This window comes from Ascidiella aspersa, chromosome 7 (genome assembly GCF_963924565.1).
Source record: "Ascidiella aspersa chromosome 7, kaAscAspe10.2, whole genome shotgun sequence".
NCBI classification, from domain to species: Eukaryota; Metazoa; Chordata; class Ascidiacea; order Phlebobranchia; family Ascidiidae; genus Ascidiella; species Ascidiella aspersa.
The window spans coordinates 29,667,369-29,692,529 of NC_139453.1; the positions used below are offsets into that span (position 1 = coordinate 29,667,369).

The following is a 25,161-nucleotide window of genomic DNA, read 5'->3' on the forward strand; positions in this document are numbered from 1 at the left end:
CACGACCTCAGGTCATTTTGGTCATTTAACTTCCAGATGTATAAAATTTAGCTAGTGGGCCGTTTGTTGAGTATTCATCAGTTTAAGTATATAGGGCACAGATCATGAGTCGCCATCCTAAATTGGATCGCAGTTGAGAAAAGCTGTAAATGTTGACAGTGAATTTTTTAAACAAATTTAACAAAAACAAAATAATGTTTTTTAATGAATAATTTGTCACATGACAAATTCTGTGTAACAATTATTCTAGCCACCAGGTTCATAAAAATAGTTAGGAAATAATGCTAAACAAAATTGAAAAATATTTGGCTTGGTCGCGGCATACAGTGATTTTATATATCAAGATTTGTTTCTGAGCAAAATTTAAAAGATGTTAGAAAACTGCAAAAGCAGTATGAGGTCATGGATTATATTAATTTATTTTGAGGTTAATTATGCTAACGTTTCATACTTTATTCTCTTACAAAAAGTTGAGTGAAGGGAATTCGATCGCTAGTGCTTCGCTGCAGAATTGGACAACTAGATTTATTTTAGCTTTTTAAAATTACATTAGAATTAAAATTAGATCATTTCGGTTTTACAAAACTAGATTAGAATTAGAATTAGATCATTTCGAGTTTTCTCAAATTAGATTAGAATTAGAATTACCGAATTCTTAAAAAAAATCAAATTTAAACAAGAATTTGAACTAGAATTACATTTGCTTATTTACAATCAATTTCATTTAAATCGAGAAGTATTCTAGTAAGAGTGTGAATGGTCAATGTATTTGTGCTAAGTTCGATGTATTTAAGATTAACATATGTATTTCAGACGCATTTTGCTCTTATTGATTGAATTAGAAAACTAGAATTATCTATAGTTGTCCAAGTCTGCTTCGCTGTATACTTATTCGCTTAGTATTTGAGTCACAGCAAAACAAGGTTGAGAAGCACTGTCATAAATCTTTAAAATTTGCGCGTTTCTGCTTTTTATGGATCAGATTATGGGTCATATTAACTTAATTGGACCTTGTTTATGCTTAAAGTATCATGCTTTATTCTCTCAGTGAAAAGATGAAAAAAAATAAGTGAAATGTTCAATTAGGAGAATTTGGCTTCGCTGTTAAAATTCGCTTAGTTTTTAGATCGCCGTAAAACAAGGTTGAGCAACACTGTCCTAAATCTTTAAAATTTGCTCGTTTCTGCTTTTTGAAGCGATCGCAGAAATCGTGGCTCAACTAAGAGTATACTTCCACTTTATGTCGGCAGTAAGCGAGCCGTTTCATCATCACCGACACTTCCGGGCGTCTTGGCGCCGTTTTCGGCCTCCAGGCGCCGGTTCCTGGACGAAAGGAAGCACAACAGGACGACCGCCAGCACTATACAGGTGTTCTGCAGGGCCAGGACGCCCGCGGCGCCGCTGGCCTCGTACACAAATCGCCCCACGGTTCCGAGCAAAAGACCCCCAGTTGTAGAAGACGAAGTGACGAAGACGTTGACAAAAGTCTCGTCGATTGGGAAGGTAAGTTGAGTTGAGATCTCGTAAATGACGACGCCGCAGAACGACAGGAAGACTCCGTAGAGAAAGTTACCCGAGAAAAGAGCGGCTGCGTTTTGTAGAAGGACGCCCAGAGCCACGGTGATCGTGGCGAGAAGAACCAGCACCATTCCGATGATGACCAGCACTTTGTACCTGCGAGGTTTTGAAAAGCTTTTAGTTTAAGGCCGTACCTAATTTAGGGACTCAGCCAGGGATGAAACACGTCCTAATTTTGCCTAAAGGTGAATCAGGCCTAGTCCCAGCGCATGGAATGTCGTCATGACATCCTTCGCCGATATATCGCGTATATTTTTTCTCAAACGCGTAATGGGTCGGCGACCTTTTATAACTTGTGGACCAAAACCAAACTCGGAAAACAGCCCTATGATATTCCACCTTAACAATTTACAGTTTGCGTAATCAAGTTTGGTACAGCGTATACGTATGTCATCAGCAAAACAAACCGACTCCCCGAGTCCCGGGTTCTGTCTTATACAACAAACCACTGTACCAAGTCATTTAAAAAACAGCGACTTAAGTGCGATTTATTCGAGGTATTGACTTTGGTCATAGCAAAAATGTTTATCTCCAATATTCACATTCGACATAGTTAGTTATAAAACACGCAGTTTTTTTTAAGTCGGCTCAACTAGTAAGCAGAATCACAAACCCAGCATCTAATGTCTAATTCAGTGGTTCCCACTTCCAGTTCATTTTTAGAATGGAATTAAATAGCTCTATGACAACAAACTGAATGCCGTTTTAATTATGGAGCGAGTAAAACACACAGGTCGTGATATTCTACCTTTACGAAAATAGTTCACAAATAATCAATAATATGGAAATGGTCTCATTCTTACATGGTTTTTGACATACTAACAATTATTTAAAAAAAAAAAACATATGTAGTTGCACTATTTTTAAATAGCTCCATGGCGCACTAAAATAGTCTTGTGGCCCACTCCTGGGCCATGGCCCACAGTTTGGGAACCACTGGTCTAATGCAACAAACCACATTACAAACCACTATACCTTTTACAACGGTCCACAACCTTCCCGCCGATCAAACTTCCAACGATCAAGCCGACACTGAACTGGCACATGACGTAAGAGCTAGTGACGTCAGGCCACATGGTCTTGAGGCCTCGCAGGGGAAGTTGGGCGATTATTTGCGGCATAAGAAGGTTGTCGAGCATCACCAGCTGAAATGTGATGGCCACAACAACGCAAAGTAGCACGAAAGAACGGTTGCGGAATAACTCGCGAAGCTGGTCAAGGAAGGTTAGGTCTGAAAGATAAAGAAATGTTTTCGTGTGAACCATTTTTATTGTTATAAAAGAGAACTGGTTGAAATAATGCCAAACAAAAATACAAAAAAGGGAAATGCAAAAGAAAAAGGAGAAAAAGGAACGAGCAAATCAAACTCCTTTTTTGAAACATTGACTAGAAAAACAACTAGCCTGTAGTGAGGTTCGAACTCACGACCTCCGGTCAAGCCGGGACCGTCGCTCTACCAACTGAGCTACACAGGCTCAGAATGGAGTGAGTCGAGAAACAACCATACGCCAATGCTTGAATATTGTATAATTTTATGGTACTATAGATCCCCTTCAATGTGAAGTTGCTTGTACTAACAGAATGTAGCAAGCATTGGCGTATGGTTATTTCTGTACTCGCTGCTCTCTGAGCCTGTGTAGCTCAGTTGGTAGAGCGACGGTTCCGGTATGACCGAGGTTGTAAGTTCGAACCTTACTACAGGCTAGTTGTTTTTCTAGCCTGCCATTATTGATCGACAGATTCGGTAAGTCTGTAATGAGCACTGACGTATGGTTGTTTCTCGACTTGCTCTCCTCTGAGCCTGTGTAGCTCAGTTGGAGATCGTGAGTTCTAACCTACTGCAGGCTATAGTTGTTTTTCTATCCTTGCCCTGTTTGCATCATTAAACGACAGAAGCGGTGAGTGTGCGATGGCTTTCGGTGTACTTTACTTCACATACTTTTCGGTGTACTTTACTTCACATACTTTTCGGTGTACTTTACTTCACATACTTTTCGGTGTACTTTACTTCACATACTTTTCGGTGTACTTTACTTCACATACTTTTCGGTGTACTTTACTTCACATACTTTTCGGTGTACTTTACTTCACATACTTTTCGGTGTACTTTACTTCACATACGTTTCACACTTACCATGTTTTGTCGAAACCTTGCCTTCGACCTTGAGCGCCTGTGCTTTGGTGGCCGGAGTGGGCGGTCTATCGGTGACGTAAGCAAGAAAAGAGAAGGCCACAAAGGCCGAAAGGGCCGCCGAGACGCCGTACATTATCATCAGGTTGACCCGACCGTATTCCACCTCAGCATGAGTAAGGTATAGGGCGCTGCGATTACTACTGCTGTAGTAGCTGCTGTTGTTGTTGCTGTAATTGTTTTTGTTGTTGAGTTGATCAAAGTAGCTCACATTTCTGTACTGAGTTCGGTAGAGCAGCATTGGAGGCAGTAGGTAGCCTGTGAGTAATATAAAGGGGTACGTTAACACGTTAAATAGCAACCGTATAGAGATGTCGTAAGTTTAAGGCAGTGGTTCTCAACCTTTTATGGCTTGCGGTACCCTCAGAAATAACAAATAGATTCGGGCACCCCAAGAATTTCCGTACGTACCGGTAATTCACTAGAATGTCACAACAAACAGAACTGGAACAACACACATTAACTCCAAACAACGTAGGAGTTATAATTGGATTTATTTTACTCTAATATTAACATAAAAAGTTGTAAGAGTTGAGCAAAAACCAGATTCTCAAAAATTATAAAATATCTGTCGGCACCCTTGAGGATAAGAAAAGGTACTCCAGAGTGCCGCGGCACCCTTATTGAGATCCACTGGTTTAATGTTTATTTAGCCCTCGTTATTCATTGATTTTTTTCGTTTATAAAACTTGTTTTTATTATCAGATGTGTTCGAAAGAGATCTATTATCGTTAAAACTAGAGGCAACCGCTTTCACGACTTCAAACCTTCATGTTATTTATGCTTGGTAGAAGTTATTTCAAAAATGCGTCGTTTTATATGAAGTAATAAACACCGAAGAATGTTTTTCAATCGTAATTCTGACGTTAATCGTTGTCATAAAAACCCTCTGCAGTGTTGTGCTATTTTCCCCGGTAGTGGTCCAGCACCTATGTCTATTAACGCCCCTCTAAGCGATTTGGCCACCAGAAGTAGAGTATAGAGAATGGTCTTTGTATGGCCGCTTATAAAGTTGTTTTAATTTCACCAAAAAAATTTTTTTTTTTCGGCGGGAAATGTCGTGATGGTAATGAAATACTTTTATTGACGATACAGATTTCGATATTAATGCAAAATCATATTGTTGTTTGCAAAAATAAGGTTCACTTACCAGTGTTGTCATTTTGAAAGTAAAGTCATTCGTAAAAGTCTAAGTCAAGTCCGAATAAATAACAAGTCAATACTAACAAGTCATGTCCGAAAGACTTAAGTCAAGTCAAGTTATTTAAAAATAGTGAATTAAGTGCAGTTAAATCATTACAACACCGACACTTACCTATTGTGTCGCCGAGAGCCAGACCTGCCGAAGTGAGGGAAATAGCCGTTCCAACTTGGCTGTCTGGGAACCAGAGAGCGGCGAATGCTGGTGGGATTGCGATGGCGATCATCTCGGACATTCCGCAGAGAACTTGGCCTGAAAACGAAATTCGAAAGTTGATTTTGACGGGGAATGGGCGACTTCTCATGGCTAGATCTAGCAGTGTGGCAAAATAATTTGGTCTGGCCCTTATTTTTAGGCGTCGTTTTTCGTAGAGTTTTCAGTTTTTGCTTCTCGTAGATTTTGATGTAAATTCTTCCCAGTGTACACTAGTGAGTTATTACGTTTTGCGGAGGGCTTGGCCTGAAACGAAGTGAAACCTACGGTCTCATGACTAGATATATCCCAGTGGTTCTCAAAAGAGGAAGTCATTTTTAAATTTTTTTTTGAAAAAATTCTTTTCAGATAGCAATTGGGGAGGAAAAAAGGACCAAAAAAGGAGTTATTTAATCGGTTATATGCAATAAAAAGCTGATTTAACTGTAAAGATTGCTATTGTAAAAAGTTAATTAGACTAATAATAATTTTAGTCTATTGTTGCTTCAGAGTTACAGCCGTTAGATATATATATCAGGTATTTTTACATTATCTCATCCAAATTTCATAACCAGTCTTGGCTTTTGGCGCAGATGTGTCTATTGCAGTTTTACATATCTTTTTTAATTTTGTCGACTCCTGGCCCCTCTTTTTCAATTATTGTTTTCTCATAGATTTTGACGAAAATTTTTCCCGGTTGTTAACTATTCAGTTATTACGTGTTGTTCCTGAAAACAGTTTGTTGCTCGTTGTAAATGGTGTCACGGCAAAAGGTTTTTTTCAGTCGTAAGACTGCCACCTAATTGTCGTTAATAATAATAAAAGAATCAGTAAGAAAGTTTGACAACCACAGGTCTATAGCCTATAGTTTTATCGATTTGGTAGCGTCACAACTTTCCACCGTTTGTTCACAAGGCTGGGCTTTGTCTTATCCTTTTTTTTAAGTTTTACCGCTAACCTCTAACCTACCGATGATAATCATCGTGAAGAGCTTGTAGTTACACAAGGAGACTGCTACAAGGAGCAGACCAGCAGTTGAAGAGAATGAAACAATCACGATGAGGTTTCTCAGCCGAACGTGGCCCTTTAAAAAACGACAAGAGAAATAGTTTGAAATCAACGCTACATAGTCAGTGTTTCAAAGCAGGGCTGCGAAGTCGTGTAAAAATAACCCGATCCAACTCCCGAGTCCGACTCCCGAGTCCCGAGCCCGACTCCCAACTCCCGAGTCCGACTCCCGAGTCCGACTCCCGAGTCCCAAGTCCGACTCCGGTCAAATGTGCGATTTCGTCGTGTCCCAATTCCGGCCCTGACTCTACAGCCTGTATTTCACCAATTTACGTATATAAAATAACGTGGATATTCAGCAATCCACTTAAAATGTGTCATATAATTCATTCACTCACAATACATGGTTGGAAAAATATATCAATAAGAAAAGCGCCTCTTAACTGATGCGCCATGGAACGTTGCCAGTCAGAAGTATAACATCCAAAAAAAAAACAATTTTAAATTTGAGGTTCATTAGTCTAACGTGGCCCTAGCTAACAAAAGGGCAAGAAGAATAGTGAAATCGTTGTTCGTGGTTGAGTTACCAGAAAACGTTCGAATTAGTTTTCGCTTGGATTAAGTTAAGTCACAACATTGCGGTCGCCGACTAAAGAAGCTTTACATGGTTAGGTTTATTGAGATTGGTTCTGAGCAAGATTGATCCGAACGTTTAGAAAACTGTGAGTAAAATACGAAGGAAGGGCTTATATTAATTAAACATGAATTTATATAGACAGTGGCAAGCGGTTTAGACAATGAACTCAGCTCATTATTATCACTTTGAAGAAGGTTTGCGGAGTCGAAGTCGGACTAGCTATTCGACGGAGTTAGTTTGTTTTGCTGGAATCGGACTCGGGACCCGAGTAAGACAACGTAAAACTACCCGAGTACCAAGTCCGACGTGCGATACCTTAATTACATTAAGGTTCCAAGATTTAAAACAGATATGAGCGCCTTCTGGACTCGGGACTCGGACTCGGGTTTAGTTATTTGGTCGGAGTCAGACTCGGGACTCGGGAATCGAGTAAGATCACGTCAAACTACCCGACCCGAGTCCGACATGCGCATGCGCAGTAACAAATTTCTAAACTTATAAGGTCGCAAAGTGCACATTTTCAAGGCAAATAGCAAAAAACAATAGGACGAAATAGTTTTAGTTCGTTAAAGCTATTTACTTCTATCTATTTTAATTCGGTTTAAAACGATATTACCTAGTTCACGAACAGGGCTAAAACACGAAACAAAACCAGAAATTACCTTGAAAATGAGCCAGGCGATCGGTAGCGTAAGCGGGACAGCCCCCACGTTGCGAGCGTTGGTGATCCAGTCGACTAACAAATGATCGACGCGAAAAAAATGTACGTAGAAGTTGCTGGCTTGGCCGAAGCTTGTAAACGAGATTCCTGAGAGCATCTGTAGCAGGAATAGGCCGGTGAGGAAAGCCCATCTTCGCCTGTACAGCACCAGGGGAGAATCTATCTTGTCTTCCATAAGAAATGATCTTTAAAACCTCTAACGGTTTATCTTTCTTTTACAGAACCAATTACTATGGAACAACGCCAAAAAAGGCCGAGTGCAAATGGTTTTAAGAACAATGTTTTCTCTTATTTTGAACATCAATGCCTATTCCACTGTCGAGCTCTTTTATTCTAAAACAATAAATTATGATTAGTTGTTACAAAGGGAGAAGTGCATTTTACTTCTGAAATAATTTCCGAAGATCATGCGCAACGTAATATGTTGTATTTCCTGTTAAACCGTTGCGGAATAATAGCGGACGCGGGGTTGCAATGTTGAAAACAATTTTTCTCTTTTACGAATGATGTTTAAAACCCGCAAACGGTCGTTTTAGTCTTTTTTGGAATTTCTTAAATTAGGCTGCCTTTGTTGTGAGGTAGTGCTTCTCCTCAAGTCTGTAAAAATACCAGCCTTGGCTAAAAACAAATGCAGAAACTTGAAACTAAACGTAAGCCACTTGTATTACCAAGTCCTCACAAGCACATAAAAAATGCAATAACTCAAAAAAAATGCAATACCTTACACTGCTTTCAATTACCCTAGCATTTCATTGACGCTTGATTATGTAGCGTAGCATACTCTAAACCAGTGCTTCTTAATTTTTTTTAGTTTGTTCACCCCTAGCATCTATCTCCAGATTTCGTTCACCCTTGTCTCATGATATGATAAAACTATCTCGTCTATATATAACAGCACAAAATGATCTCGATTGTTTTGCAAGATATCATCCATTTCTGACGGTTCACCCTTATTCACCCCTTTTGGTTGGTTCACCCTTGCAAAAATTTTGCTCACCCTGGGGCGAACTATTTACCTGATTAAGAAACACTGCTCTAAACTACAGATTAATTTTTACTTTCAGACTTACAATTAAACCCGTTCGACAAACCATGAATGTAGGCCAATGGTTCGTTTGCTCGCCTATCAAGTTGCTTCTAAGTGTACAACAACTGGAACCACACAACCTACGATCCAGTATTAATGACGTACAGGTACTCAAACAAGCAAAGGGGTGAAATTAAAGTATTCAACGGCCCTTTTTTCAGGTTTTTTGGCCAAAATTTGCCTAAGTTACCTCCACTTGTTAGCCTAAACATTTTTTGTTATATTTGCAATTCAACATTGAATTGCAGCGTTGGAAGGAAAAACACGGCTTTAATTCCTATGTTAATTTGGTATCGGATAAGTGCAAATACCACATAGTATCGGACGAGTACCGATACTACTACTTGACTTTGCTTTTCAGACTTACAATTGAAACCGTTCGGCAAACGATGAATGTAGGTCAATGGTTCCGGTTGCTCGCCTGTTAAATTGCTTCTATGTGTACAACAACTAAATTAAAATATTCAACGGCATTTTTACCAGGTTTTTGCCCAAATTTGCTTAAGTCACCTCCACTTGCTAACCCAAACATTTTTTTGTTATATTTGTAATCCAACATTGAATTGCTGCACTGGAACGAAAATTATGGCTTAAATTGCTACATTAATTTGGTATCGAATCAGCACCGAAACAACATAGAATCGGACGAGTACCAATACTACTACTTGACGTTGCTTTTTAGACTTACAATTGAAACCGTTCGACAAACCATAAATGTAGGTCAATGGTTTCGTTTTCTCGCCTATTAAATTGTCCCTGAGCGTATAAAACAACTATAACCACCAAATCTCGCTTAAGCTTTTTGCCTGTAAAGCACCTCGATCGGTTCAGAAAATAGACAAGCTTTCAAAAACGCCTGAAATGGGATTATAATATTCGTGCCTAGGGAACATCGATCAGCAGTACTGCTAACGGAGACGGTCTGTTTCCTTTTTAAAGACTGGTCGTTGATTTTCCCGCTTTCAGACCACGTGTGGCTTTGTTTTGTCTCTATTCTTGGACAGTAGGCTAAGTGTTAGCGTCCAAAATTTTACGGATGGATTTCGCTAAACTATTGCCATAGAATTCTGCAATCACTTGTTTATCAATTAACATGTAGATATGTGGCTCTTTCTGTGACGCCATATGGCTCTCTTGATAAAAAAATCTTACTTGCAGATAAATCTAAGCTATCATTTCTCAGCATGATCTAACTAAAACTGCACGCCCCCTAAATTGTTTTTTTGCTTCGCGTTGACCAATGGTAAGCAAGAAATTAAAAAAAACGACTTCATAAATTGACGTCGTAATAGAAATAGACTGTAGAAATCTGCAGTTTTCAGTCCACAAAATGTGAAAAGGAGAATAGAAATAGAGGCATTCAGTGCAAACACGTTTTATTTTTAATTAAACTCTTTCCTTAGAAAATTTGATTACTTCCTAAATATACACTAATATTTCAATTTGGCCTTCACGGAAACCCTAAAACTAGTTCACAGGCCCCTAAGGGGCCATGGACCCCAGTTTAAGAAACCCTGGCGTAGAGCAACACGGAGATGTTATTTACCTTCCGTTAACATGTCTCTTACGATTCTATGAAGCGGTTGGAGAAAGCCAATGCAACTGAAACCGGACAAAAGGCTCAACTTTTAAGGAGGTTTAGATCACAAACAGGAATACTTGGCGCAAGCATTGTGGTGTATACTTTGAACCAAAATACTAAACATTAATATTTGTTACTTGCAATTTGCCAGAAAGCTTGCTTAAAATTATCAGACACCAGCAGACCATTATCACGGGTATGATTTCAACCCTAGAACGGCCTGAGCAAACTACGACCCACGGCTCAGTTTCAATATTTAAATTATTTTAGGCAAAAATAAGCCATAACATTTTTTATTAATTCAAGAATATTTTATTGAATACATTTGTCTTGTAAAGCATCTTCACCTATTCCTATACTCTTGTCAAAACAAAGATATTCAAAGAATTTTTTAAAATAAATCACACGTTCTTTTATGTGTATTCGAGGTCCATTTTTTGACCAAACTTCATTTAATCCTGCACACGCAAAAGAAAAGCGTTTTTAGGGATCTGCGGTAAAAAAAAGTTTAAGAACTACTGTCCTAAGTTTCTGGGAAACTAGAAAACGTTAATCAGCTTAGTAAAATAGTACAAATCCAGCAAAAGCTGTATGAAAAAAGGTTATTTTGCGCTACAGTGATATTTTTCTCTAACGTTTCGGCATGTCGATACAAAAGAGAATATACCACTTTAAAATTGTAGGCTTCGGACCCGCTATGTAGTAAGTTAATATAATTTATTGATAAATTTTCGTTAAATGATACTCTAATCATGTTAGAGAAGCGGTTCCCAAACTGGGGTCCGCGGACCAATTGGGGTCCGTGCAGCTGTTTCAGAGGGTCCGCAATGAGAATTGAATTAGTCTTTAAGTTTTACAACATTGGCCTTTAGCGAATGTTTTTAAACATTAGTATTAGTCTATATTGTAAACGTTGTCTTTCACCAATCTTAGTCTTTAGTTATGCTTTATTATTCGATAATAAAGCGTGTTTTATTGTTTCTAGTGACATCATAAAGCATCTATTATGCTGTACTATCTGCTATCAGCGACTCGTTCGCATTAGTTAGAAAGTTGTGACTGCACTAGTCTACTACAAGAAACATGGCTCAACTGACCCTTGATTTTTATAGGGCCGCGAAATATCAATATTATCGCAAAGGGTCCACAAGGCAATTTTTATTCGAAAAGTTTGGTAACCGCTGTGCTAGAGTATAATGAAACCAGTATATACTCTGGTAGTAAATAACAGAGCACACATTGCATTGTGACGTAATAATGACGAAAATTACACTTCAATTGCGTAATAATGCCAAAAATAACACTTCAATTATACTTTTCTTCGCTGGCGAAAAACGCCGGTAAAGAAAAACGCCGGTAAACACTTCGGACATAATTTATAGAAGCTCGCACCCTTTTCGCGAAGGATATGTTGCAAAATCACAATAACCAGCAATATATCGTTAGTACATCGAATGCCATCGCAGACTTACTGAATCTGATGATCAATTCAAACTATATTGTCCTTTAGTAAAAAAATGCACAGACACATGTGTTCAACAACTGTGATCTAGCCATTCTGAAGCTGCTTTTTGACCAACGATAATGGCATACGCATCATTAGCACACCGGATCATTAGTACACCGGATCATTAGTACACCGGCAGTGTTTTGTGTAAAATGGAAACATCTCACAAATAGTACAAAGAAGTGCTTAAATGTATAACTTGCAATGCATACGTAAGTTGTTTGATATCTGTCGTTTTGTTTAGCTAAACGGTAGTTTGGTAATGTAATTATGTACGTCAGCTTCACGGCACAATAAAGCTGTTTCATTACGAATTGTTTGAGGAGTAAATGCATTACCATTCCAGAGAATATGATTTTATTGGACAGTCGCACAACATATGGGATAGTATGAACGGCGCCTTAGCACTGACGAAATTTTCTTAAAAAAAAACGTTAAAAAAAAACAAAAACAAAAACAAAAACAAAAAAACGAAAAAAAATATAGTATGTTGGATTTATACTTTACAGTAAATAGGCAAAAATATGGTTTGGAGAAATGGCCTGATGTAAAAAACTGAACAGTACAGTGTGAACAAGTTGAGTTCATGACATACTTAAGTCGAAACTGAATGCAGAAAATAAAAAATATGATTAATATCACTCAGGGAATGAGTTAAGTGGTTCAAATAAAGTACCTATCTATACGACCTGCACACGTCGGAAGAAGACCTAAATGACCAGAAAAGGCGTATACAATTATTTTTACCCCAAGCCCAACCCTAACTTCATCACTAACTTTCCTAAAAAGTTCATCCCTAACCCAATTCTAAATCCATTACCCGCCTCTAACCCCAAACAAGGGCAAAAAAACGGTGCTAAAACAGCGCCGTTTAATCTAGGGCGCCCAAATGTCGACACACAAACGGCCGATGCAAGACAGGTGTCCCATAATAATCGTCCCATGTTGGATCCGAACAGTTTTTGGCGTTATTGTCCATTTAGGCCTTTTTCTATGTATTTACGACTTGTTCTGACAGGTTTAAGTCTTATTTAGAATATTTTGGATCTTATTCTGTCTTGGGTATTAATCAAGTAAAAAACGTCAGTGGTGGGAAAACTGTGGGCCGCAGAGCCATTTTTAGTGGGCCGCGAGTGACTTTTGAATAGCTTAGTGTTATCATGTAGTTGTGGGCCGCGTGATGGCCGTACATTCGATGAACTTTTACCAGTTGGTGTGGCATAAAAAAATTAATTGGCTCAACTTGTAAAGACCCACGTGCCAATGTGACCATGAGAGTGCCTGTCGAGCTATATTTTTTGCCAACTTTAACTTTATTTAAACGAAAAAATTTTCGCGCTTCGCGCGTATATTCTTCGTTTTAGGGAATGACAATGTTTTGGGAATCAAGGGGCCGTCTAATATATCATCTTAAAATCAAATATCCTCATTCCTCCACTGTTTTCGTAGTGCTTTTACGTAGTCGGCCTTCAATAGCTGTAAAAAGAGTACTTTGGGCCGCGACAAAAAAGTTTGCCGACCACTGACTTAACTCATTACAGCGCTGTTTGTTAGCCGCACTGTTAGTTGTCAATGGTTTTCCCAGAAGTGGACTCAACTATTGATATTTCAGGAAGTCGTAGCTTCATTAATATTTACTAATGATCAAAAGACTACTTCAATTGAACTGTCATTCAACATCGCATAAAGCAATTATATATACACTGCTATTCGCGATAATAATAATGACCGACAAGTGAGTTACGACTGTGCAGGAAAGTTGTTAAAGTCAGAGTTGACATAGAACAAAGACCATATACTTATGTTGATTAAAGTTGGTGTCAACCACTCATATATCAAGAGCCGCATTTGTTGCTTGGTTAACCGCGAAGAGCCACACCTTGCGCACATGGAACGAAAATAATAGCATTTCGCACGAAGTGCAAAAAAATGCCTTTATTTGGTTAAAAAAAAATAATTTAAAAGGATACGCGACGCATTAATTGAAGAAATACACATTTCTCGATATAATGTCATTTATCAATATTGTTGGGGCATATTTTTTGCGTTTAACTTGTTTCAAAATTGTGACTAAAAATATATTGGCCTTAAGGAAACAGTCTGAGTCGGAATCTGCAATAATAATAACTTGACTGAACTAAACCGAAACATTCCAAAAAAATCATAAGTGCAACATGAACGTAAGAGCCGCATATAACTGGGTGGAGCCGCGTGTTGACCACCCCTGCCGTGGGCTAAACTTATATTAAACAATGTTGGCGATATCTCATACAAAAAAGCAGCGCCTTTTTGAAAAGTTTGCATCAACACATTGTAATATTCAATATTAAATATAAATATTATTGCGCATTTTACTAAAACTATACAATAAAAAAAAATATATATATACAAAAATTTTACTAAAACTATGCAATAAAAAAAATATATATATTTACTAAAAATATATAATATTCCCAACTTTGCTGCCTTTCACCATGCAATTTTTGTAGCGCGTGGCCCAATTAATTATCGCGTAAAATATGTTCTTTAATCTTTCGGGAAACTGTGGTTTCGAGGGACCTTCTGGCAAACTAACCTTTTTTAACGACACTTGAGAGTTGCTGCAGACAACTTACCGACAATAGTGAGGTGATTGGTAGCGACAGCAGAACGAGTTGCTTGTCTATGGGTAAAATAAATGCTTTATTTCGGTAAGCGAGTTACAAGAATCTCTCGTAGCACAAAGTTTTAGAATTTACTGCTTTAAAGCCTCCAAATATGACATTGCATTATTTTTCAAACAAAAAATGCAACTGATCGATCTTGCTCAAAATGTTGCGAACTCTTTAGCAAAGGTCTAGAGCAGCGGTTCTCAACCAGTGGGCCATGGTTTACTGGTGGGCCATAAGAAACATTTGAGGTGGGCCACAGAACGATTTAAAAAAGCTAGTTTTAGTTTCATTTGTGTCACTACATTTAATTTTAAAGGAATAATGGCTTGGGGAGAAATTGAAAAGCAATGTAAATTGATTGTTCAGCCGCAAGTATTTACTAATGCACGGTTGAATAAATAATCTGTTTTGAAATAGGTTCTGCTGTGTTTTGTTTTAAACCTATTTTACAGTTTTTTCTTTCATAAACACTTATTGGGCCACAGATTTTTTTTGCAACGTAAATGGGCCATGAAAGAAAAAAGGTTGAGAACCAATGGTCTAGAGGGCATTTACCGCTTGAGATTAACCTTAACCAACACTTGTCTAAACATTGTGCGGACCACTTTATTACCTTGGGACAGCTTAATTTTAACGAAAATAACTTGCTGTATCTGTACATCAAATCTCTTCTGTCATCCGAAGTTAGCCACTGAGTCGTATAATTAATCTGTAGCGATCGCAAATTAACCTGGATCTTTAGACATAGAGCAATTCTTTTTCGCCTCCAGCCAACCGTGTTGATTCGACCAGCAGAGCCTGTAGATCAGTGTTTCTCAATCTAGCTTGGCGACCCACTTCTATTAACCTAACTTATCAAAATACATTTGAATTTGATGAATAGCATAGCTGAAGTATATAATGAATATGGGCATGGGCGCCGAAATTTTAAATGCGATTATTGTTTATAAGTGTGATATGTATTACTTAATGTAGGTTATGGAAAAATATTAGTTTGTGTATCAATTTCTACTGATATAAAATGTACCGGTATGTACATATTAATATCATAGGTACTGAAGTTAAATTAAGTGAAAATATTATTATTGCACAAAAGAAAAACGAAAACGATTTTATTGCATTTTTATTTATTGATTAATTGTATTTCTCTTCAGGCAAAATCAACATAATCGGCTGAATTTTTTGCTCAGTCACTTAATTGTGATCATGACTTGTTAAACGAAAAATTGTGAAATTTTAAACGAACCTAACGCTATCTTTTTTAATGCTTTTCGCCATCTTTTTAATGTAATTAGACCTGTTTCCAGTTGCAAAATAATCCGCAGCCCGATCCTGAGTAACAGTTGTTTATAATAAACTGCCAAAAAATACACATTTCATCAAAAAATGTCAGTTAAAATGTATTAGTCTACAACCCGCTGAAAATGTTTCAGTCGAAGAGCTTTCCTAAGTTCAGGATCCGGCCATTCACCTAAAAAGTTGAAAATAAATGCGAGGAAACATCCGGGATCAGTCATTAGCAGTTCACTACTGATCGATTGGGCCATGAGCATTCAAGCTCTTTCGCACAAATCTGCTTTTCGTTAGCCATTTTAGCCGGGTTTTAATAACAAGAAACAAATTGAAAGTAAGGCTAGGTGTTTTTTGGGACTCCGGACTTATAAGGCGACAAACGTACGATTGATTATTATTAGACAGTCATTATTTTCGAAACTAGCCTTAAGTTATAAATCAGTTCTTCCCAACCAGTGGGTCGCGAAGCTATTTCAGGTGGGTCACGAAGTATTTCTAAATGCTACAGTTTTGTACTAGATCGGGAAATAATTGCATTATCATTAGGTAAAATTTATGCAGCAGTGTAACGAACACGTAACAATCAGATGTGTTGTGCCGCATTAACTGTTTCAGTAAGTACGCCAGTAGTAAAGATGCGGGTTTATGTAACTGTAAATCTTACTTCCAATGAGATGAATTTTAAATTAGTGCTAAAAAGGATTAATGTAATTTATTTCAACTTTTAATTTTGTTTGATTATATTGACACATCCCGTTGTGACCTCTTAAGATATTTAACATATCGTTTGTCATATCTCATTGTGGGTCGCAAAATAAAACTTGAATTTATAGTGGGTCGCGAGCTGAAAAAAGTTGAAAGTGTACCGTTGTGTTAAATACTCTACGTATTTCAGCGTTCTTTTTATTACGCTCACGGGCGCCAAGAGATATTTGAGAAGTTTTAAGAATCTGATTTTTGCTCAACACTTATCCAATTATAACTTCCAACGTTGGGTAGAGTTGATGTGTGTTTTTCCAGTTCCGTTTATTGTGACATTCTAGTGAATTACCTACGGAAAAATCTTGTAGGGGTGCCGAAATCCATTTATTGTTTCTGAGGTGTACCACTAGCCATAAACAGCTAAGAAACACTGCCCTATAGAAATTAGTGGAATAATTAGGAATCAGATTGATCAGTCTTAATTGACAGGTTTTGGTAACGGGATAAAAACAAGTAGTATGTACATCTGTAAGTTAAACCAAGCTAAATCGTCCAACAATCGACCCTACAGCTCTCCCCAATTAATCAAAGTTGAATTCGCTTCCGGGGGTACGTTTACATGAAGCGGCGATTTATTTTCGCGAGCTGACTCCAATGCGTCCGGCGTTAGTTTGTACGCAATTCCTTCCGCATTCCTGTTTTGGTTTCGCCGCTTTTCTTACGCAACGCGACCCCGAAATTATGCAACAGGCCATTGACTGGTTACTATCAGTACATTACAGTGTTGTAAATAAGTCTTTTTAAGTCCAACTCAAGTCTTTTTCAGTTAACCACAAGTCAAGTCCCAATAAAGTCATAATTATAGCAAGTCAATTTCAAGTCAAGTCCTTGTCATAAAAAGTAAACGTAAAACTACTAAAATTGGTAAACAAGCTCGATTACGAGCAATAACTCAACTAAAAAATAACAAAAACGCAACATATAGCAAGAAAATTGTTTTATGTTGAAAAATCAAGAAATATAGCCTAATTTTATGAATAACAGCCTAATAAAAATACTTCTTTTAACCCAAATTATTTGTTCGAAAGACTTAAGTCACGTCAAGTCATTTGCCCCAAAAAATTAAGTCAAGTCAAGTCATGTCATTTGAAAACAGTCACTTAAGTGCACTTGACTTATGTGATTACAACACTGGTACATTATACTACAACTATACGGGATTTCATATTAGTTTGCCTGGCACGCAAACGGCTAAAACTAAGTCGGTCCGGAAGCAATTAGATAGCGTTAGTTGGGAGAGCGGGCGCCATTCAAGCGTCATTTGTGCGTGGGTGAAGGTTGACCTATGCTCTGTCTACCAGCGCCGCGCCACTACTGTTATATTTTTTAGATTCCTGGGAATATAGCCAATTTCTTGTTTGGGGCGAGACAGTATTTATATTATTGACAACTTATTAGTGTAAAAATATACTGTTACAAGTGGGAGGTTTTATTTTAACTCAATAAGAAGATAAGGTACACTGTGCGAGGATCCGTGATGTTAAGATAATAATTTTAAAGCCAAAAAAGTCGCAATGTATTAACTGATATAACCAAGTGTTGCTCATTCAGCAGTTTTCTCATAAACAATCGACGTTTCGACGTTCGATACTTAACGTCTTCATCAGGGTACTGACATATCATGCAAGACAGATTAACTGATGATGGTACAAATGTCTTATTCTAGATGATGTTAAAAAAGAAGTGTTTACTCGACTTTTGACTTTGAGATTCATTATCACGCTAAAATATTGTATATTAAAATCATATTAAAATCTACGTCAATCTTTTTCAACCCGTGTGTTGTTACCTAAATTGAGTCACTCTTTTATTGGATTTTGTCTGCAAAAGGTTACAAGGTTATATTGAGATTGGTTCTAAAGACTTATGCTAAAATATTGCAAAACTGCGGGGCCAAATACGAAGATATGGCTCATACTAAGTAAATAAGAATAGATCAATGTTATTGCTTTTATATGTGCCTTGTTCACTTCACGCTTACAAAAAAGTTCAGAGGAGAAAGAATAGGCAACCAAAGGCTCTCTGTATAATGCTCTTAGTATTTGAGTAACCGTGAAAAATAAGTGAGAAACACTAACCAGTAGCCAAACATTAATAAAACTGGCCAATTGCTAACCAAGGAAGTCACAAGTTCGTTGTTTTACTAAACTGTGCCACTCATGGTTATTTTTACCAATGATGGCCAAGTATATCTAAACATTGTCCAAAATATTAAAAAAGCGAAAATTTTCCGTAAAATAATTTTTTTTTCAAAATTTTCAGAAACTTTGCGACCCTGCGTCAGCTTATATTCCACAGCTGTTAAACAGGAAATACCACATTACGCTTCGCATGATCTCTGGAAATTTTGGGGAATGATTTCGGTCAAGTAAACTGCAATCCCCCCATTCTAAGAAACTAATCACAAACTATTGTTTTAGAAAAAAAGGGAATCCATTCGCACTCGCTTTTAGGGTTTCATTTTAAGTAGCTCTGTGAAAGAAAAATATTAGAGGTTTGTTAGAGGTTTTAAAGAGCGTTTATCATGAATAGTCAAGCGAGAATAAAACGCTTTTTCTGCCATTGTAAGAACTAATCACAAATTATTTTTAGAAATATTATTGTTTTTAGGAGAGTTTAATGGTGGAATGGGCTTTGCTGTTAAGAAGAATAGAAAATCATTGTTCTTAAAAACATTTTCACTCGGCCGATTTGGCGTTTTCCATAGTAATTGGTTCTGTAAAAGAAAGATAAACCGTTAGAGGTTTTAAAGATCATTTCTTATGGAAGACAAGATAGATTCTCCCCTGGTGCTGTACAGGCGAAGATGGGCTTTCCTCACCGGCCTATTCCTGCTACAGATGCTCTCCGGAATCTCGTTTACAAGCTTCGGCCAAGTCAGCAACTTCTACGTGCAGTTTTTCCGCGTCGATCATTTGTTAGTCGACTGGATCACCAACGCTCGCAACGTGGGGGCTGTCCCGCTTACGCTACCGCTCGCCTGGCTCATTTTCAAGGTAAAATCAAACGTTTGATTCCGGTTTTGTTGTTTTATTATCTTTTTTTCCTACCGTGGCCCACGCGAAGCCAAAAAAAACTAAGGGTCCCCGGTAAAAAAAGTTTTAGAACCACTGATCTATTGTATGTAACAGGGTGGCCAACCAGTCAGATGCCAAGAGTCACATTTCGTACTTGGTTAACTACAAAGAGCCACACTTTAAACAAATGGAAAGAAAGAAAATAATTGCAAGAAGCGTGAAAAAGAGTGCCTTAATTTGGTTAAACAGACAAAGTTTTAATTTAGAAGGAGACGCGACGCATTTGATGAAACAATGCACATTTCTCGATATAATCATTTGGGCAAATAACTTGTGAGGGTCATTGACCCACAGCTTTATGCCTGCACAGAAACCCAATAAATGCTTTCGCAAGGCGTAAAAAGAAATACTTTATGCGTTTATTTTGTTTAAGGCAAACAGTCAGGGTCGGAACCGGCAATACACAGAGGCATAAAACTGGGTAAAGGGCTGCGTGTTGGCCACCCCTGGTGTCTAACTATTCATAAAATTCCACCGTTTGAAATTTGAAGGGCCACGTTCGGTTGAGAAACCTCATCGTGATTGTTTCATTCTCTTCAACCGCTGGTCTGCTGCTTGTGACCATCTCCTTGTGCCATTACAAGCTCCTAGCGCTGATTCTTATCGGTAAGTTTAAGCTTTATGGTCAACGTTATACGAATATACGCTGTGCGTGAATTGGTCGACAAACTTTAAAACTGCTGAGGAAGAGTTTCAAGCCTTGACCCTTTGCCTCTGCCAAATTAAAACTTGGAGTAATTGCAATAGATCAACCTAATATCTTATACCGCAACAAATCTGCATTGATAGAATGTTAAAATGTTATTTGTCTATCTCTGGCAGTTTTTATTTTTTAATTAAAACAAAATAAAAGTAAGACGTCAAAAAGACGTCTACACTTACAACAAATTTCACTTTCTTGTTTGATGCACAAAATAACAGGTTTCTAAAGTTGAGGGACGAATTTTGCTTGAAATAAGTTGAACCTCAAGACCAAGTTAAAACGGGGTCAAAATATACACCAAATGGATTATTACTTAATGGTCACGAAAAGCCAACAGGTCATGACCTTATTATTATCAGTTATTTATAATGCATATAGTGTACTTTTAAGTCTCACATGATCGCCTAAATGTCCTCTATTAGTAAAACAAACAAAAAAGTGGTCAGTCGCCAGCAAGTTATTATTAGATTAAGTCAATCTCAAGTCAAGTCATTTAAAAAATAACTCAAGTCTAAGTCAAATCTTCTGCAAAAATAACACGTAAAATCACAGCGCAAGTCATCAGTTGCCCAATTCAAGTAACTTTCGATTCATTATTAGGGTAAGTCAAGCCATCGACATAAAAAAAAAATAAACTATTAAAATTGGTAAACTTGTCCGTTTATGAGCATTATCTCAACTAAACAGTAGCAAAAAGTCAACATATAGCAAGCTGATTATTTTACGTGCAAAATTGACACGAATAACCTAATTCTATTAAATATTGGTCAAGTCATTTGACTCAATGACTCAAGTACAAGTCAAGTAATTTGGTCTAAAACATTTAAATGAATTCATTTTACCGAAAAACAAGTCAAGTCAAGACATTAGAAAAAGTGACGCATTTAATTCAAGTCATTGCGAACAACAGACGATTGCGATATTGTATCACTCAATCGTGATTTATATGTGCTTCGTTTCAAGGCAAAGCTACAATGTGACCACCCTGCTTATTTCCCCGCATCTATTCAGGCCAAGCCCTACGCAACACGTAATAACTCACTAGTGTACACTGGGAAGAATTTACAGCAAAATCTACGAGAAGCAAAAACTGAAAACTCTACGAAAAACGACGCCTAAAAATAAGGGCCAGACCAAATTATTTTGCCACACTGCTAGATCTAGCCATGAGACACCCATTCCCCGTCAAAATCTAGTTTCCCAACTTCGTTTCAGGCCAAGTTCTCTGCGGAATGTCCGAGATGATCGCCATCGCAATCCCACCAGCATTCGCCGCCCTTTGGTTCCCAGACAGCCAAGTTGGAACGGCCATTTCCCTCACTTCGGCAGGCCTGGCTCTCGGCGACACGATAGGTAAGTGTCGGTGTTGTAATGATTTAACTGCACTTAATTCACTATTTTTAAATGGTTTGACTTGACTCAAGTCTTTTGGGAAAAATGACTTGATATTTTGAACAAATAATTTGGCTTGACTTAAGTCTTTTGAGAGAAATGACTTCAATTGACTTTAGCATTTTGGACAAAAGACTTGACTTGATTTAAGTCTTTTAGGAAAAATTACTTGACCTGGCTGTAGGTAAGTGGTTCTCAACCGGGGTGCCGCGGCACTCTAGGGTTCTATTTTTAATACTTAAGGGTGCCGAGAGATATTTCAAATTCTTTAGGAATTCAATTTTTTGAGGTTCGAACTCACGACCTCTGGTCATACCTGGACCGTCGCTCTGTCAACTGAGCTACACATGTTCAGAGGGGAGCAAGTCGAGAAACAACCATAGCACCGTTGCCTGCTGCGTCCCGTTCGTAAAACTAGCCTGTGGTGAGTTTCGAACTCACGACCTCCGGCCATACCGGGACCGTGGCTCTACCAACAGAGATACACAGCCCTGGTTGCATAATTTATCTAAGGGTTTGGTTAGTCTGCTAACTGGAATCTAGCCCTTCTGAAGTCGTTTTTCGAAGGCCAGAGGTCGTGAGTTCGAACCTCCCCACAGGCTAGTTGCTTTTCTAGCCTGTATTGTTTGCATCATTGATCTACGGATTCGGTGAGCGTGCCATTCCTTTTCGGTGTACATGAACGAAAGTTTGTTGTCGCTCACAGGTTACCTTCTACCGCCGCTGATCCTCTACCGTACAGAGTTCAGAAACACGAGCGATCGCGACTTGATCAGCAACAGCAGTTACTACAGCAGCAGTGATCGTAGCGCCTTGTACCTTACTTATGCTGAGGTGGAATACGGTCGGGTCAACCTGATGATAATGTACGGGGTCTCAGCGGCCCTTTCGGCCTTTGTGGCCTTCGCTTTTCTTGCTTACGTCACCGATAGACCGCCCACTCCGGCCACCAAAGCACAGGCGCTCAAGGTCGAAGGCAAGGTCGGCCGCACCACGTCGGGAAAGCATAGTAAGTGATGGCAAGTATTTTGTCTTTTTTAGATTTTCGTTTTTTCTTTTATTTTTGTCTTCGACTCTTCTATATTAACACATCGCAAATTTGTATTTACACTGCTTTTGAATTATTCTCTTATTTGTTTTTATCTTTTCATTATCTTCATTTTTGCTGTTTTGTTCTGTTTCTCTCTTGTTTGTTTGGTCTTCTTTAAATTCTGTTTTTTTCCTCCTTTTTCTTGCTTCTTTTTCTCTGTCAGTTTTTGGCCCTTTTCAAACAGTCAACAATATTTTATTGAAACACCACTTTCCTTATTTTTCAGACGTAACTTTCTGGGCTCAACTTCGCGAGTTATTTCTCAACCGTTCATTCGTGCTACTTTGCGTTGTTGTGGGCAAAACCTTTCAGCTGGTGATGCTGGACAACCTCCTTATGCCGCAAATAATCGCCCAACTTCCCCTGCGAGGCCTCAAGAACATGTGGCCTGACGTCACTAGCTCTTACGTCATGTGCCAGTTCAGTGTCGGCTTGATCGTTGGAAGTTTGATTGGTGGCAAGTGTGTGGACCGTTGTAAAAGGTATGGTGGTTAATTTGTTTGGTGTACCAGACCAGTGTTTCGCAACCTTTTTTGGCCTGGCACCCTACAGAAATTATAAATTGTAACTAGACTGCTTTTTGTCTGGGCTTGCATCTGACCTATAACATTGCTCTCTAAATCTGTGCTTAATTGAAGATACAATGGAAGGTCTACATCAGTGTTTCGCAACCTTTTTTGGCTTGCGGCACCCTACAGAAATTGAAAATAGTTCGCGGCACCTTTGTTCGTATTTTTGCTGAGTGCTTAACTGTAACGTTACAATAAACGAGATTAAAACAGCACATTAACTGTGCAACAAGGTTGACCTTTTAATTTTTGGCACTTTCATTGTACACAAAAAAATGTATCAAGAAGGTTACCAATAGAGCAAAACTTAAAATCCTAAAGAATTTAATATATCTCTCGACACCCTTGAGTGTTAAAGGAAGGGCTTAAGAAGCACTGTATTATAGAATAGATGCATGTTTTGTGATTCTGCATATTCGTTGAGCTGACTTAACGGGTTTATGTTTGGTAAAAAAACAAACGGCGTGTTTCACGACTATTGTAGGTAAACACAGTTGTAATAACTAAAGTCAACGACTTGACTAAATCGCACTTAAGTCGCTGTTTTTAAATGACTTGGTACAGTGGCTAGTTGTATGATACAGTGCTGCGGACTCGGGACTCGACGGAGTCGGTTTGTTTTGCCGAAGTCGGACTCGGAACTCGATACTGGAGTAAGACAACGTAAGACTAACCGAGTCCCGAGTCCGACTTGGCCATACGTAGCACCGAATTTCGAAACTGATTAGTGCTTATTTTGTTTCCAAGTGTCTTAAATATCTCCATAATTTCGACGAATATCTTGTGTGAATTATAGTGTATCGATTTTGACTGGAGCACACAGTCTAAAGTGTTTAAGGCCTCATAAAAGGCATGAGCACCACTTGCTGAAACCCTAAATTAGGCACGGCCTTAAACTAAAAGCTTTGCCAAACCTCGCAGGTACAAAGTGCTGGTCATCATCGGAATGGTGCTGGTTCTGCTCGCCACGATCACCGTGTCTCTGGGCGTCCTTCTACAAAACGCAGCCGCTCTTTTCTCGGGTAACTTTCTCTACGGAGTCTTCCTGTCTTTCTGCGGCGTCGTCATTTACGAGATCTCGACTCAACTCACCTTCCCAATCGACGAGACTTTTGTCAACGTCTTCGTCACTTCGTCCTCTACAACTGGGGGTCTTTTGCTCGGAACCGTGGGGCGATTTGTGTACGAGGCCAGCGGCGCCGCGGGCGTCCTGGCCCTGCAGAACACCTGTATAGCGCTTGCGGTTGTTCTGCTTTGTTTCGTGTCGCCCAGGAACCGGCGACTGGAGGTCGAAAACGGTGCCAAGACGCCCGGAAGTAAATATGATGACGAAAAGGCTCCTTTGCTGCTGGACTGAGATTTGATGGGGTCTTTCGTTAAGATCTGATTGGTTATTGCGCCGCTTTAAATACCTGCAAAGGATCTGGGAATGCAAGAATGTTATTGGCCTGAAGGTAGACGCAAGAACTTTAAAGGCTTTAATGGCATGAGGGCGCAAGAACTTCAAAGAATTCAAGAGTATTAAAGATGTTAGAGAGACCTTATTGTTAACGAACGAGCTTGAGTGTTTATGCAATTGATCAGGTTAATCTACCGTGATGCTGATGGTTTTGTGACCTGCAGCTGCCAAACCTAAATTTTGGCTTTTCCGTTTCGTAACATTTTACGCCGATTCGTTTGCTGAAGAAGCAGGGCTGCGTAGTCGGGGTCGGGACTCGGGGCTCGAGCAAGATCACGCACGGCTACCCAAATCCCGAGAGCGCATGCGCACTACGAAATTTCGAAACTCATATTGCCGCAAACTGCAAATTGTAAAGACGGAATAGCATATGGTGGAATATTTTTCAACCATGTATAGTGAGTGGATTGATTATATGACGCCCCTATGAGTGGATTACTGAATATCCACCTTAACAAGTT

The 25,161-nt window shown here is 38.7% G+C and overlaps 2 protein-coding genes and 1 non-coding gene across 3 annotated transcripts; 2 read left to right on the forward strand and 1 right to left on the reverse strand.

Moving 5' to 3' along the window:
* Positions 1-1,238: 1,238 nt before the first annotated feature.
* Positions 1,239-7,703, reverse strand: LOC146138867 (putative MFS-type transporter C09D4.1). Its single transcript, XM_083394715.1, has 6 exons — positions 7,470-7,703; positions 6,132-6,246; positions 5,085-5,222; positions 3,713-4,027; positions 2,554-2,809; positions 1,239-1,674 (listed from the first exon to the last, which is right to left on the reverse strand). Exons 1-6 carry the CDS (start codon positions 7,701-7,703, stop codon positions 1,239-1,241), a joined length of 1,494 nt encoding a protein of 497 aa, XP_083250841.1.
* Trnat-ggu (transfer RNA threonine (anticodon GGU)) lies at positions 3,209-3,282 on the forward strand. Its single transcript has one exon. It is a non-coding gene; the product is annotated as a tRNA-Thr (tRNA).
* Positions 7,704-19,172: 11,469 nt separating the features above from the next.
* Positions 19,173-24,598, forward strand: LOC146138869 (putative MFS-type transporter C09D4.1). The gene is made up of 6 exons (XM_083394716.1): positions 19,173-19,406; positions 19,979-20,093; positions 21,406-21,543; positions 22,289-22,591; positions 22,899-23,154; positions 24,163-24,598. The coding sequence occupies exons 1-6, from the start codon at positions 19,173-19,175 to the stop codon at positions 24,596-24,598; spliced, it is 1,482 nt and encodes a 493-aa protein (XP_083250842.1).
* The last annotated feature ends 563 nt before the right edge of the window (positions 24,599-25,161 follow it).

Excerpts from the sequence above, each read along its gene's own strand:
- LOC146138867 (XM_083394715.1), bottom strand. The coding sequence starts at position 7,703 with ATGGAAGACAAGATAGATTCTCCCCTGGTGCTGTACAGGCGAAGATGG. Across the intron at positions 5,223-6,131 it reads CTTCACGATGATTATCATCG|GCCAAGTTCTCTGCGGAATG; the intron begins GTAGGTTAGAGG and ends TTTCGTTTTCAG. Across the intron at positions 2,810-3,712 it reads CAAGGTTTCGACAAAACATG|ACCTAACCTTCCTTGACCAG; the intron begins GTAAGTGTGAAA and ends TTTATCTTTCAG.
- LOC146138869 (XM_083394716.1), top strand. The coding sequence starts at position 19,173 with ATGGAAGACAAGATAGATTCTCCCCTGGTGCTGTACAGGCGAAGATGG. Across the intron at positions 19,407-19,978 it reads TCGCCTGGCTCATTTTCAAG|GGCCACGTTCGGTTGAGAAA; the intron begins GTAAAATCAAAC and ends TGAAATTTGAAG. Across the intron at positions 22,592-22,898 it reads CACCACGTCGGGAAAGCATA|ACGTAACTTTCTGGGCTCAA; the intron begins GTAAGTGATGGC and ends CTTATTTTTCAG.